The sequence below is a fragment of the Syzygium oleosum genome, unplaced genomic scaffold (genome assembly GCF_021117445.2).
Source record: "Syzygium oleosum isolate NSW1041296 unplaced genomic scaffold, Sole_v2.1 Sole_v2.02, whole genome shotgun sequence".
NCBI classification, from domain to species: Eukaryota; Viridiplantae; Streptophyta; class Magnoliopsida; order Myrtales; family Myrtaceae; genus Syzygium; species Syzygium oleosum.
In genome coordinates, this window is record NW_026607486.1 from 17570550 (window position 1) to 17584514 (window position 13965).

Consider the following 13965-nt stretch of genomic DNA (forward strand, 5'->3'; position numbering starts at 1 on the left):
GACAAAGCAAAAAAGACAAAAATGCCCATGGACTAAATACATTGAGGTAAATGTGTCACAAAAAGCAAAATTCGGGGTTTTTGGTATGAAAAAAAAAAGTTTGGGGTAAATGTGTTACAGATAGCAAAATTTGGGATTTTTGGTGGTTTTTTCCCAATATCTTATTATTGATCATACGTGTGACAAGCGACTCGCAGCCACGGGTGTTAATAATAGGTATTAGATGGAGAAAAAACTAGTCAATGTTGACCAACATCACTTGAACTTAGAGGAGTACATAAAAAAAAAAAAAATCCAATCATGAGTACATAGAAGAAACCCGTCCGGATGCATTTGTGATGGCATAAAAGATACTAACTTGCTTTAACGTAGTGGATAGATTTATCCAATTGGGAACCATGTATGCGCAAACCGCTACATTAAGTTTATGACCATAGTCCACATCACACGGGGTTGTACAAGTGATGTTGGCCTAAGAAAGATAAGGTGGACATTTCTGATGAACCTAAAATTTAGATGGAGATCATTTTGGCAACAATGATTTGGTTCATTTACTAGCGAAACAAAGAGATGAATCATTCTCGATAAAAAGTAGCACTTTCACTCCATGGCACTAGGCGAGAGCCAACCTATGAATACACCATTTATAAAAACATCGATCATGAACTTTAACCTAATATGTAATGTCGTCCTTAAACTTATATTCTTAAGATTTGCACCCACTTCTCCTCAAACGATAACCAGATAGGATTCACCAGTATCAACATCCTGAAACTCCTTATTTAAATGACAGTTCACGTCTATTTGAGTTTGACAGGTAAAAACAGAAGGAAACGGACGAAGAACAAAGTGCAAAGAAAATATATCACCAAGCGCTCATTTACCATCATATAACAGCTCGGTGAAAGTGAAACCACGGCCCCATTTATATACTCGACTTACTGCGTGGCATGCGCCTGAAGGAGACCCTCCCTGATCTGGGACGCGACGTCCCTCACAGCACCGGGACCATGTGGGACGAAAACAGTGCTGGATTTCGAGGATGCACCGATTTCCTTCATAGTGTCAAAGTATTGGGTGACCAGGACCATATCCATGACATCCTTTGAAGTTGTTCCAGGAACATTCTCGGAGAAAGCCAGCACGCTGTCCCTCAGCCCATCCACGATAGCCTGCCTCTGCCTCGCTATCCCGAGTCCAGCCAAGTATTTGGACTCTGCATCTCCCTCAGCTCGCTTGATCTGCAGAATCTTCTCTGCTTCAGCTTTCTCGTTTGCAGCCACTCTCAACCGCGCAGCTGACAATTACGCAAAACAAGTGAATACCATTAATCTACTTGTGCCGCATGATTTTTATTAAGATAGACGTTATTTGTCAACCTAACTACAAGGGGAATCTTGGTCAGGATTATAACTTCCTCAACAGAAGCTAGATTTTTAAGATATTTTCTAAAGCACATTTAGCAGCCATACCAACAGGATTTGATTTATCTTTGCATTTGGAAGTTGATGACTCATGTGAGGACATCATGTGTGCACAATTTAGATTTTAAAAAGTGGATCAATTAATCCCTGCTTTGCAATGGTCAACAATCCGACTCTTTCCAAGACTTACCTGAAATTCTCCAGGAAACGCACAACAGCAACACACATTAGGCACTCCTTGTCTGGAAATAAACCAATAGAATTGCCTATCTTGGTGCTCTAGATATTTCAACTTTAACTTTTGCGGGTTAGGTTAACAAACAAACACTCTTATATTGCTTAAACATATATCCCACAGGAGCCATCAAGATTCATTGATTCTGCAGGAACTCATCAATGGGTGAAAACTTTCTTTTTAATAGGGCAATAGAAACAATTTCAGTATGGCACCCCTTTTGTAAACTAAGTAAAAGAAATGAAACATGCAACATCCTATCATCATAAACGAAATCAGGAGTCTACCTGCATTTATCTCATTCATTGCTCGCTTCACATGCACATCTGGTTCGATATCTACAATGAGAGTCTGAACAATCTCATATCCATAAGCTGACATAGCCTGCACTTACAGAATAGATAATAAACACAGTCCCCTTCAATGAAATCATCAAGGAGTACCTGAATGATAAGATATACCTTCTCAAGTTCATCCTCTACAGCTTTTGCTATGTCATTCTTCTGTTCAAATGTCGAATCAAGTTCCAACTTGGGAACACTTGCACGAATGACTGAGGCAAAAAACAAAAAAAGATTGTCATTTCTGCCCCATCACTGACATTCGAGGATTCTGGCATGAGGCAGCAATAATTGCTCCAAAGCAAACAAAATGGCCAACGATTTAGTGCATTAAAAAATTTCATGTTAAGATCCCACGACATGCAAACGAAAATTCATCTCAACTATGCACTAAAACAATGCTTCATGAAACAATAAAAATATCTGACCAAATAAAAAAGAAACAGTAAAAATAAGCAAACTAGCTCAAACTCTGATTACTTCTGTTGCCTCAACATAAAGATGAAAAGGTTTGAATGACCACAGAGAAGGGAGGGAAGGGGAATTCTTCTTTTCGCTAGCATACACCAAAGATATTTAAGTTGCATCATGTTGCTAAAATGCCGGAGGAAGAACTTTCAATAAACATTCAGCTCAAAATAAGTCTTCCAAAAATACAACTCCGAAAAGGAAGAATTTATATATCAAGGTGATAGTTAGCAACTCATGGAGACGTAACAAAACAGTCCAATTTAGCTTACTATGAAACTACTATCTGTTCATGAGTGTGAATAACCATTATCCATCTTCTTCGCAAAAAACTTTACGCTACCGTGTCAAAAACAAAGACAAAACTATTCTGACCACATGTCTATCAAGAAGGGGACAGCAACTTGACCACTGCCTTCTGTACCAGAGATATGTTCCTCTTTCTTAAGGGATTATGTTGTGTGTCCATGCTTCATAACGTCAAACTTATATATATATATATATATATATATATAGAGAGAGAGAGAGAGAGAGAGAGAGAGAGAGAGAGAGAGACCATACCATCAAAGACATAGGCTTGAATCTGCGCCCTGGTGTTGCTGAGCCTATAGAAAGCATCAGACGCCTTTTCTGCCAGTGCTCGATATTGGATGGAAGCAACCACAGTGACGAAGACATTATCCTGGAGATAAAGTCATCTAACAACATATAATGACTGGTCAACATTAAGTAAAAACACTAATAATTTAATGTCAATAAGCTCCTTGTTGGGCTTGAGCTGTTTCCTTTCTAAATTTGGCACCCCGCTTGATGCTTCTAAAATGACCCTTACAACAAATGAAAACATAAAAGTGGTGCCAATTCTAAAGCCACAGCTTCCAGCCAACACACATGCTTATGCTGGCAACTAATCAACTTAAACAGAAACAAGGAGAACATGTATCTATGCCTTATGAATGAAATCTCATAGTCAGAGCTCTTAGAAATACTGTAAGTCACTCCTGAAACAACAAAGAGAGGTCATATTGTATTATGAAAAAGAACCTTAAAAGCGTAGTCGGAAATATTAAGTCGTGATTTCGTGCTTCTGTATGCCATAGGTCTGCCAAAACAATAAAATCGAAGCATAGGATGGTGACGTTCCGCATGTTGGTTCTATTTAAGTGATGACACTACATTACTTAAAGGGCTTCTGAACAACCAAATCACTTAGAGAAAACTTCAAACGTCTTCAACTCAACTTTAAGAAACTCCTCCCAACTTCTCAAATGAATACAGATTAAACAAAGGTATAGTTTCTTGTACTCAGGATGGTTATCATACCTTTGTCTTTGTTTCGCACCGGACATCCAGCTGCTGTACACGTAAAGAGAGGTGCCCAGCCACCTGGCTCCCCAAGCACCAGGGCAAACAGTGGCATCCAGGCTCTAGTACATCATCAAACTTGCCAAAAGTTTCCTTGATAGCTACAGTTGACTGGTCCACCTGAATACATCCCAACGCTTGTCCCATTTCTCCGTTCTATAATGCAACAATTAATTGGTTGAGATTCTTAATGCCAAAAGGGTAGAACTGATAGAGATATAGACATGTTAAACGAGCTACACTCGGCATTTAGCCTGCCAACAGATGGAGTCAAATTGACACAGGTATTTCATTTGTGACACAAAAGGGAAAAGATGCATGCACAGTTTATGCACAAACAGACGACGCATGTGCATGAGAGAGAGAGAGAAAGAGAGATCACTTCAACAATAAATCACCAACACTGGTTGCTTATGCAAGATGCAACTACAAGCTAAAAGCTCAACTGAATTCTGTTATCTGTGCAAAAGTACCAGCAAGACACCAGAAACGCTATAATCTATCACTCATGAAAAAAATCGCCTTGCTAAAAGAGCCCCAGACAATTCTAAATCCTTACTATAAGGAAAGGGTAGTGTTTACGGACTTCAAAAGGATATAAATTCAAAACATATAGTGCAAGTCAGTTTCTCATATGTGGCTTTCCCATACCCAACCCAAATCTAACTTGATAATCAAACCAAATAGTTCAGAGATGGTGGAGTTAAAACTGCTATATTTTTCCCAGTCAATGACATTATATCAAATACAGTTCTATAGACCCTGCATATCGCTCCTCTTTGAAGATTAAGACAAATCTTTAAATTGTATATGACATATACCTTGGAGCACCTACAGTAAGAAACATCACTCACTTCCTATCCTACAAAGTAAATGGAGGCAAGGCCAGCAAGAAACAACCTACACTCAATCTGAGTATAGTGCAGGAGACAGTAGTAGAAAATAGTTTTGAAAAAATAGATTTTGGTCGTTCATTACCTTTTTCGTAAGGCTATAGTTGAACAGAACTAGGAGATAAGAAACGATTCCACCAAACGATCATCAATCGCACGTCTAAGGACCATTACTAAAGTGATAATCGGTCGACAATTCATGAAGTGGAGAAATTTCAACAGCCACCAGGACAAGGATAGGCATTATATGCCTTCCTTAGGTCAATTCACCATTAAATATCTAATTGAGAACAGTGCCAATTGACAACTACTGAATAGGACAGCTTGTTCGACCCAAAGAAATAAAAATAAGACAGCTTGGACCCCCCCAAAAAAAGGCGATAAAGACCAGAGAACGAATAAGAAATATTACATGGGTCTAATTAACTGTCCAAACAACCCCCAAACAGACGAGAAAGGACGCTCATTACCTAGATTTTGCGTTTAAATAAGATAACAATACTTGCACGCAACTCCATCCACATAGCACAAAATAAAGATACAGACTACGCCACTCGACCGATACGAATACATTCATTTTCACGAGTAGGGACCTACCCGAAGTCACGGAAACAGACGACGAACCAAGCGAAACTGTCAAGGCACGAGATTACGGAACGACGAGAAGTATTCAGGCTTTAGAAATCCGGTAAGCACTCAATTTCGGCCCACCGGACTCGACTCGACTCGACTCGCGGAAATCGCGCTATCACACAAGCGAATGGCTGCAATCACGCTTCGAAAAACAACATCCGTCCCGCGCAAAACCCTAATTCTCGCGCCAATTTGGGGGGCAACCAACGCAGCCCCGGCCGTCCGAAGCGCCCCGAAAAACCTCCAATCGCGAACCGCGAAACTCGGGCGAAGTTCGGCCCGCGGAAAGGCAAAATCGGGAAGAGGCCGGCGAAAAGAAAAAAACGACGAAGCGCGGGCAGCTAACCTGCAGCAGCCCCGACGACGACGACGACGGCGACGACGACGACGGAGCGCGAGAAGGGACGCCGCGAGACAATGACGATGCGATGGCGAGGATGAACACGCGAACGCGAACACAAGAAAAAGGAACCGCGAAACGCGGCGCGCGGAAACTGCGAGGAAATCATTTTCGCGGGAGCAGCAGCGAAGCTGCTCGGAACTCGATGCGACGCGCGCCCATCCGCGGTCCCTTTCGTCGCGCAGAAGAGAGAGAAAGAGAAGAGAGAGAAAGAGGAGAGAGAGAGAGACCTGGCGAGAGCGGAGGCGGAGGAGGGAGAGAGAGATTCTTCTTCGACTCCTTCTTCACGCTCTTTTGGCTTTTCCCTCCGGTGGCGAAATTGACCGGGTAGACATTTCCGGTCCGTCTTTATATAGGGGGGTGCGGGGGCCCGAACGGAACGGGAAGAGGACGACGCCGTCCGTCTGTCTGTCCGTTACACGCTGGAACCAGAAATCTTTTTTAAAAAAAAAGGGAAGTGCAGTTAATTTTACGATATATTTAAGGAAAAACGGTTTTCGATTACATTCGAGATCCCGTAATAAAAGGATTCCAAGGCCATCCAGATCCCCTCTTTTGATTGCTGAGTATATACACATCACACCGCTATCTATCAAACTATGCGAAATTAATAGTGCCTCTTTTTTAGTGAGATTTGGCGTGGATGATATATCTCAAGCTTCAATCCGTAAAGGAAAATTTGATTAGAGTAGATTTCCCAGTTTGAGTGAGCCGGAGGTTTTCGAGTTCGAGCGGGTTTCTTAAATTGAATCGTTTCTTAGTCCGAGTAGATTTCCTGATTTGTATGTTTTCCGATTTAACCCCGAGTGGAAACCCAATCAAAATCGGTTTCTTAGTTTAAGCAGACTTCTTAGTTTGAGAAGTTTCTTAGTCTCGGCCAGCGCGATTTCCTAAGATAAGGAAATTCAATCCATGCAAATTTCCTAACTTGAATAAGCTTACCAAAATGGGTTTCTAATTTCGGATATAGAAATTACATATTTAATAGATGAGATCCTGCGTGGTTATAACACGTACTAGAGAACAACAAGAGTGTTCGGATTTTCGCCGATGTTTCATCGGAAAGTGGATAATTAACCTTTTATTTTTCCTCCTTTTTTTTTGTCCTTTTTTTGGGGCCAATTTTGCTATTTTCGCATTTTAAAAATTAAATTGAGCAACAATACTACAAAAAGTACCATGTGGATGAGGACTAAATCTTGAAAATCTACAATTCACTTGAATACATTAACAGATAGATAGATAGATAAGATAGATAAATTCAATTAAATATGATAGCTGTCTAACCATGAATGTGCCCAAACAAAAATAAATAAAAATTAAACGTTCGTTTGGGTAGGAACGGTCCCAAATAAGTGGGTCCCGCCAAGCACTGATGACGTGGAAGGTGGTTTTTCCTCCGTTAGGCCCACGGCCTGGGGTTGGGGGCTCGTTGTATCGTACACAATACCAGTCTCTCTACAAAAATAATTTATTTTTAGGAAAATAAACAATTTGAAAAATATTATCTTAAAAATGATCGTATATATCTCTTAAAATAATTAGTCAATAAAAATTATTTTCATTATCAACCATTTTCGTCACGGCGACACTTAGCATCGATGTCGGGGTGAGCATAAATTAGACTTTTGGATGTACGACGGTGATTGTAATCTAAGGTTTTTTTTTTTTTTGGTATTAGTCTCGAAAGTCCGTCGGCCGGAACTGAAGTCACGGCGATCAATTCCTTTGACAAAAAGACAACCAATTGGTTTTTGGGTTTTGCTTTTATTACTCCTATTATATTTTTTTAACTTAAGCTCTCAAATCTTTCGAAACTTTTACGATATTCAAATATCGACATATAACTTCACGTATACTTAACCATATTTTAAATTTCGTGACGGACCATATCCCATCGGAACCAAGATGATTTACGTCCAATCTAAATCGACACTTATTAATCAAGTGCACTTATTATCCTCTTTAAGATATCGCTCTTGAGCTGTATTTTCAAAAGTACCATTTTTTTTAAAAAAATTTCATTCTAAGTTTTTGAAACCGAGACGCAAGGTTTGTTACGGGTCGATCGATTAACAACGATCCCACACCCGTGCAGCCTTAGGATTACTTCCAAGTCAGTCTTACATACACACACTCGAACTCACAAGAATGGAGAGAAAGCTGCGTAATTATATTTCTTGCAAGAAAGGGCATGTACAAATGAAGGGGGAGGGTCCCCTATATATACAAGCGCGGGTCTAATCTGATCCGTTGATCCCCTCATGATCCAACGGTGGTGTTTGAACCGATATAATCATTACATAGCTACTCAAGAAGTTGCAGGGGCCCTAGGGACGTGGGGAAGCTCAAGGGGCGCCTGCCAAGGGAAGCTGCAGGGTCGTGTGTTAGAGGCAACTAAAGGGTCACGGATGATGTTTGCACCTAGACCTGCATGGGCCACGTCCCATGCACGTAAGGGGCCGCGTCTCATACATGGATGGGCTTGGAGCCCTTCGCTCCCTTGGGCCGTGTCATTCTCCCCTACCTAATTGGGCGACGCCCTCATCGCGTCTTCGGCATGAAATGTGTCAATGTGCTTCCGAAATTGCCAAAGAGCTTCGGAGGGTTTCCAACTTGCTTCACCCTCCGGAAGGCCTTTCCAGCGGACCAAGTATTCTCGCCTTGGCGCTCGATACTTCTTCCGTATGATCCGACAGCTATGATGCCTTCGACGTCTCGATCATACGAGGTTTTTGCCCCAAGCGGTGCCCGTTGCGATTCTTCTCGGTCTGGGTCTTCCTCATCCATATGGAAAGGCTTAAGCATACTTACATGGAACACCGGGTGTAGCTTGAGCTTCGGTGGCAAGTCCAGCTTGTATGCAACTTTCCCAACCCGTTTGAGCACTCGAAAGGGCCCCTCATAGCGACGGATCAAGCCTTTGTGCATGTCCCTGTATCGGAGGACCGCGTGTAGCTTGGCCAACATTAGGTCCCCAACCTGGAATTCTACGTGCCGTCGCTTCTTGTCGGCCCATTTCTTCATGTGTTTGGAGGCCTTGTGTAGGCACGCCCGTGCCAAGTCCGCTTGCTTATGCCACTCTTTGGCGAACTTATATGCAGAGGGGCTATTCCCCTGATAGCCTGAGGCAACCGTGCTAGAGTGAGCGGCTGTTGCCCCGTCACAATCTCGAACAGGCTCTGGTTTGTGGACTCGCTCTGCTGTAAGCTGTACGAGAACTGAGCTACATCGATTAGTCTCGCCCAATTTACCTGTGTTGTGCTCACATAGTGCCGGAGATATATCTCGAGAAGTGCATTCACCCTTTCCGTCTGTCCATCAGTTTGGGGATGCAAACTCGTAGAAAAGTTGAGGTTCGACCTCAGCAACTTGAAGAGCTCGGTCCAAAACCGCCCAGTGAACTGAGGATCGCGGTCGCTCATGATCGTCCGTGGGACTCCCTAGTATTTGACAACGTGCTTGACGAATAGCTTGGCCGCCTCCTCGGCCGGACAATCCTTTATCGCGAGTACGAATGTCGCATACTTGGAGAATCGGTCCACTACGACCATGAGGGTCCGACACTCTTAGGACTTGGGTAAATTCACAATGAAATCCATGGAGACACTCTCCCATGGACGTTCTGGGACGGGAAGTGGCTCGAGGAGCCTCGACGGCGAACGTTGCTCGATCTTATCTTGTTGGCACACGAGGCATGTTCTCACATACGCCTCGACGTCGTCCCGCAAGTGAGGCTAGTAGTACTGGTCCTCAACGAGTGCCATGGTGCGGTGGATTCCCGGATGTCTTGCCCATTTGGAATCGTGGCACTCTTGCAGAACTTCCTTCCTTAGCCTTACATAGAGCGGCACATATAGTCGCCGTCCCTTAGCGTAGAGGAGATCGTCCTCCCACCAGAATTGCCTGGTTTTTCCTTCCCGTGCGTACTCAAGGAGTTGCCGAGCCGTTGGATCGTGCTGGAGCCCCTCCTTGATACGGTCGATCCATGGGCAGCTAGGTCGACTTACAATGTTGGCCAACTCCATCTTCCGGCTCAAGGCATTGGCCACCGAATTGGCCTTTCCTGGTTTATACTCCAGTACGTAGTCGAACTCGGCCAAGAAGTCCTGCCACCGAGCTTGTTTCGGACTCAGCTTCTTTTGGGTCTGAAAGTAGCTCATGGCCACATTGTCCGTCCGTACGATAAACTTCGATCCTAGGAGATAGTGCCTCCAAGTACGAAGGCAGTGCACCACCGCGGTGATCTCCTTTTCTTGAATCGTGTAACGTCGCTCGGTCTCATTCAGTTTCCAAGACTCGAACGCCACCGGGTGTCCATCCTGCATGAGAACACCACCTATCGCAAAATCGGAAGCGTCAATCTCTACCTCATAAGGCTTGGCATGATCGGGCAGCACGAGCACTAGCTCCTCGATCATGGCCCGCTTCAGCTGATCGAACGCTTCTTGGCATCAACCCGTCCATTCCCACGGCCTTTCTTTCTTCAACATGTCCGTGAGTGGCACGGTGATACTTGAATATCCCCGAATGAAGCGTCGATAGTAATTTGTGAGGCCGAGAAACGACCTCAACTTAGTTACCTTGGTCGGGGGCTCCCATTCGACAATGGTACGGATCTTGGCCATGTCCATCCTTACTTGTCCGTCCCCAACGAGATGCCCTAACGAACGGTACCACCCGTTGGGCAAAGGCACACTTCTCGCGTTTAATGAACGGGTTGTTCTCACGCAAGACCTGGAAGACTCGTCCCGGGTGTTCGACATATTTCTCGAGCGTCCGACTATAGACAATAATGTCGTCAAGGTAAACCATAACAAACCGATCAAGGAACGAGTGAAGTACCTTATCCAACAAGGTGCAGAATGTGGCCGGCGCATTAGTCAAGCCAAATGGCATGACGAGAAACTCATACGATCCGTATCGTGTTATGCATACGATCTTCGGCTCGTCCCCTTCGGCAATCCGTACTTGATAGTAACTCGATCGAAGATCAAGCTTGGTGAAGCAACGAGCTTTCCCAAGCTGATCGAACAAGTCTGCAATGAGGGGATCGGGTACTTGTTCTTTATGGTGAGCTTGTTCAATGCCCGGTAGTCGATGCACATATGGAGGGATCCATCGTGCTTCTTTTGAAATAGTACCGGGGCGCCAAACGGAGCTTTAGACGGCCGAATGTACCCCGCATCGAGCAGCTCCTTGAGTTGCTTCCGTAATTCCTCCAGCTCGGATGGGGCCATGCGATAGGGTGCCATGGCCGATGGTCAAGCATCGGGCACCAGCTCAATCTTATGATCCACCTCTCTTCGAGGTGGCAGCTTCTTGGGCAGCTCGGGCGGCATCACATCTTGGAACGAATCGAGGATGTGGGCTACTTCAGTTGGGACTTCATTTTTCTTGCCCTCGACCTTCAAGGTTGCCAAGAAGGTCACATTGCCTTTGTTTGCTCCCTTCTTAAGCTGCATAGTCGATAGCATCCTGACTCGCAATGGATCGGGACCACGCATTGGCATCGCGTGTCCAGAATACATATACAATCCGCAAAGGGTATTACGCCCACATTTATGCGATCAAGGAATCCTAAACCCAACACAAGATCATAATCATCAAGGGGGATTACCTCGATGTTTTCCTTGCTGGTCCATGGACCAAGATGAAGCTCCACGTCTCTAGCCACACCGCTAGTCGGGACTTCTTTGGAGTTCACCATTTTGAGCCACCCGGCTCCTCCTTTCTCAACCCAAAGATTCAGCTTCTTCACAGCCTCTTGGGATATGAAGAGGTCGGATGCACCGGTATCCACGAGCGCACTCATCGTAGTACCCCCGATCTTCACGTCCACGAACATCATCCCTTTGGACTCCTTGGCCTTCTTGGCTTTAATGGAACTAAGGATTCGCAGCGAATCCAACTGCGCCTCCTCTCGCGGCTCATCTTCTTTGCATAGGGCCGCCAGCTTGCCCCTCTTAGGACATTTCCGAGCCATATGTGGCCTGTCGCAAAAGAAGCACTTAAAGGTGCGTACCTTTCGTTGCCCCTAACTGCTCGACTCCGGTTGGGCTCTAGGTGGTGCCAGTGTTGGCTTGCCTCCTTTTAGGCATTTTTATTTGTTCCGATCTCCCCCGCCATTGGCCCTATCCCTCGGATGAAAGTCGAGCTTAGCTGTAAGCAAGGCTTTAAGCTCCTCTAGGGATTCCGCCACGGAAGTGGCTGTCGTGAGATCTTTCACGTTGCACCGTTTGAGCTCTTGTTTGGCTCACGGCTTGAGGCCACTCATGAACTGGTGGTACGCTTCCGTGTCATTCATTGACGGGATCTGGAGTAGCAACTCCGAGAACCGCTTCACATACTCACGGACGATGCCTCTTTGCTCAAAGCGTTTGAGCTCGTCGCGAGCTTCCTCCTCCGCATAAGCTGGATAATAGTTCCGTCGAAATTCCTCGACGAACTTGGTCCAGGTCGTGATAGGGTCGTCACTCCTATCGTCTGACCTGCGACGCCACCATAATAAGGCATTATCAGCTAAATACATTGCTGTTGTATTTACCTTGGCCGTGTCGTCGTTCATTCCCGTGGCCTAGAAGTACTGCTCCATGTACCATAGAAAGTTGTCCACGTCTTTGGCCACCCGCGATCTTTTGAACTCTCTCGGCTTGGGTGCGTCCATACGTGGTTGCACGGTGATCACCCCATTCACGCGTGCTGCTTTTACATCCGCGAGCTTCCCTTTGAGCTCGGCCATCTCAGAGCGCATGGCCGTCATCGCGGCCTCCCAGGTCTCGTCCCGCTGCTGCAGCTCATGAGTCACGGGCCCCAACACCTTGTCGCGAAGCTCTCCTATGCTGGTTTTGAGCTCTTGCATCTCGGCCAAGAGCTCCTCCCTTCCGGCTTCCACTCCTTCGACGGTTTGTTGTAGGTCATCGACCATCCCCTGGACGTCCATAACGGTTTCCTCTAATGCCGTCATGCAACGTTCCAAGTCACCCGTTTGATCCCTCGAGCTGGAGGCAGCACGACTCCTCCTGGTTTGGACACCGACTCTCTCGGTCGCCCTTCCACGATCCTCGCAATCCTCACCTTGGACATTCGCGGCACTGGAACGTGGATCAACCATTGCGCTAACGAAGGCTCTGATATCACTTGTCACGGGTCGATCGATTAACAACGATCCCACACCCGTGCGGCCTTAGGATTACTCCCTAGTCAGTCCTGCACACATACACTCGAACTCACAAGAATGGAGAGAAAGCTGTGTAGTTATATTTCTTGCAAGAAAGAGGATGTACAAATAAAGGGGAGGGTCCCCTATATATACAAGTGCGGGTCTAATCCGATCCGTTGATCCTCTCATGATCCAACGGTGGTGTTTGAACCGATATAATCATTACATAGTTACTCAAGAAGTTGCAGGGGCCCTGCGGACGTGGGGAAGCTCAAGGGACGTCTACCAAGGGAAACTGCAGAGTCGTGTGTCAGAGGCCACTGAAGGGTCGCAAATGATGTTCGCACCTAGACCTGCATGGGCCACGTCCCATGCACGGATGGGCCACGTCCCATGCACGGATGGGCCACGTCTCATGCACGTAAGGGGCCGTGTCTCATACATGGACGGGCTCGGAACCATTCGCTCTCTTGGGCCGTGTCACAAGGTTGGTGTCTGCTGATGCTACTGAAACTAATGAATAACAATCGTAAGTAGGGTCAGGCAAAAAACGAGAGGACAATTTCAACATGACTAGTACACAGAGAGATCTTTCCTTCCTCTGGTGTTAGCAAGTGCACTTTTCATTTTCGAATTTCGCAATCAATCTCGAATTGCGTCGTTGTAAATAGTATAATTATTAATTGCGCTCAAAGAATATGCACTAAATTCTGCGTCAGTGCATATTGCTAGCTGGGTCAATTTTTGCCGTAAATGGGATTTTTTGCTAGTTGAGGGAAAGGTTGTTTAATGAAACGCGTCACAGTTTGTTGGTCCTACGTTTTGATTGGCTACTGACAGATGATCACAAGTGGGTTGAAACTTTGGCAAGATGTGGATGGTTCGGAGAAAAGTAGAAGATTCCTAATTCAGCTAAATGATGATACTACGATCCAAGCAAGGCCAAGAAAAAGGGGCGGAGGAATGACGATGAGATTAAATTCGTACATATAAAATTAGGTATTTTAAGTGGGAGTCACACGGGCCAAGTCCATTGAAAAAACA

The 13965-nt window shown here is 45.2% G+C and overlaps 1 protein-coding gene across 4 annotated transcripts; it reads right to left on the minus strand.

Annotated features, from left to right (window-relative positions):
- Window positions 1-750: 750 nt before the first annotated feature.
- On the minus strand, window positions 751-6083 carry LOC115689961 (hypersensitive-induced response protein 2). 4 transcript variants are annotated; one of them, XM_030616280.2, is made up of 6 exons: window positions 5990-6083; window positions 3792-3989; window positions 3030-3150; window positions 2121-2212; window positions 1947-2043; window positions 751-1297 (listed from the first exon to the last, which is right to left on the minus strand). In XM_030616280.2, exons 2-6 carry the CDS (start codon window positions 3978-3980, stop codon window positions 939-941), a joined length of 858 nt encoding a protein of 285 aa, XP_030472140.1. In that variant the 5' UTR covers window positions 3981-3989; window positions 5990-6083; the 3' UTR covers window positions 751-938. The 4 variants fall into 4 exon arrangements, with proteins under 4 accessions (XP_030472140.1, XP_030472430.1, XP_030472351.1 ...); XM_030616570.2 differs by lacking the exon at window positions 5990-6083 and adding an exon at window positions 5324-5446; XM_030616491.2 differs by lacking the exon at window positions 5990-6083 and adding an exon at window positions 4812-4957.
- Between the last annotated feature and the right edge of the window lie 7882 nt (window positions 6084-13965).

Bases quoted from the DNA above. Each gene is read 5' to 3' on its own strand.
- LOC115689961 (XM_030616280.2), bottom strand. From the start codon at position 3,980: ATGGGACAAGCGTTGGGATGTATTCAGGTGGACCAGTCAACTGTAGCT. The intron at 2,213-3,029 runs GTATGGTCTCTC...TTTTTGCCTCAG, and splicing joins TCAAGCCTATGTCTTTGATG to TCATTCGTGCAAGTGTTCCC. The intron at 2,044-2,120 runs GTATATCTTATC...CTGTAAGTGCAG, and splicing joins TAGAGGATGAACTTGAGAAG to GCTATGTCAGCTTATGGATA.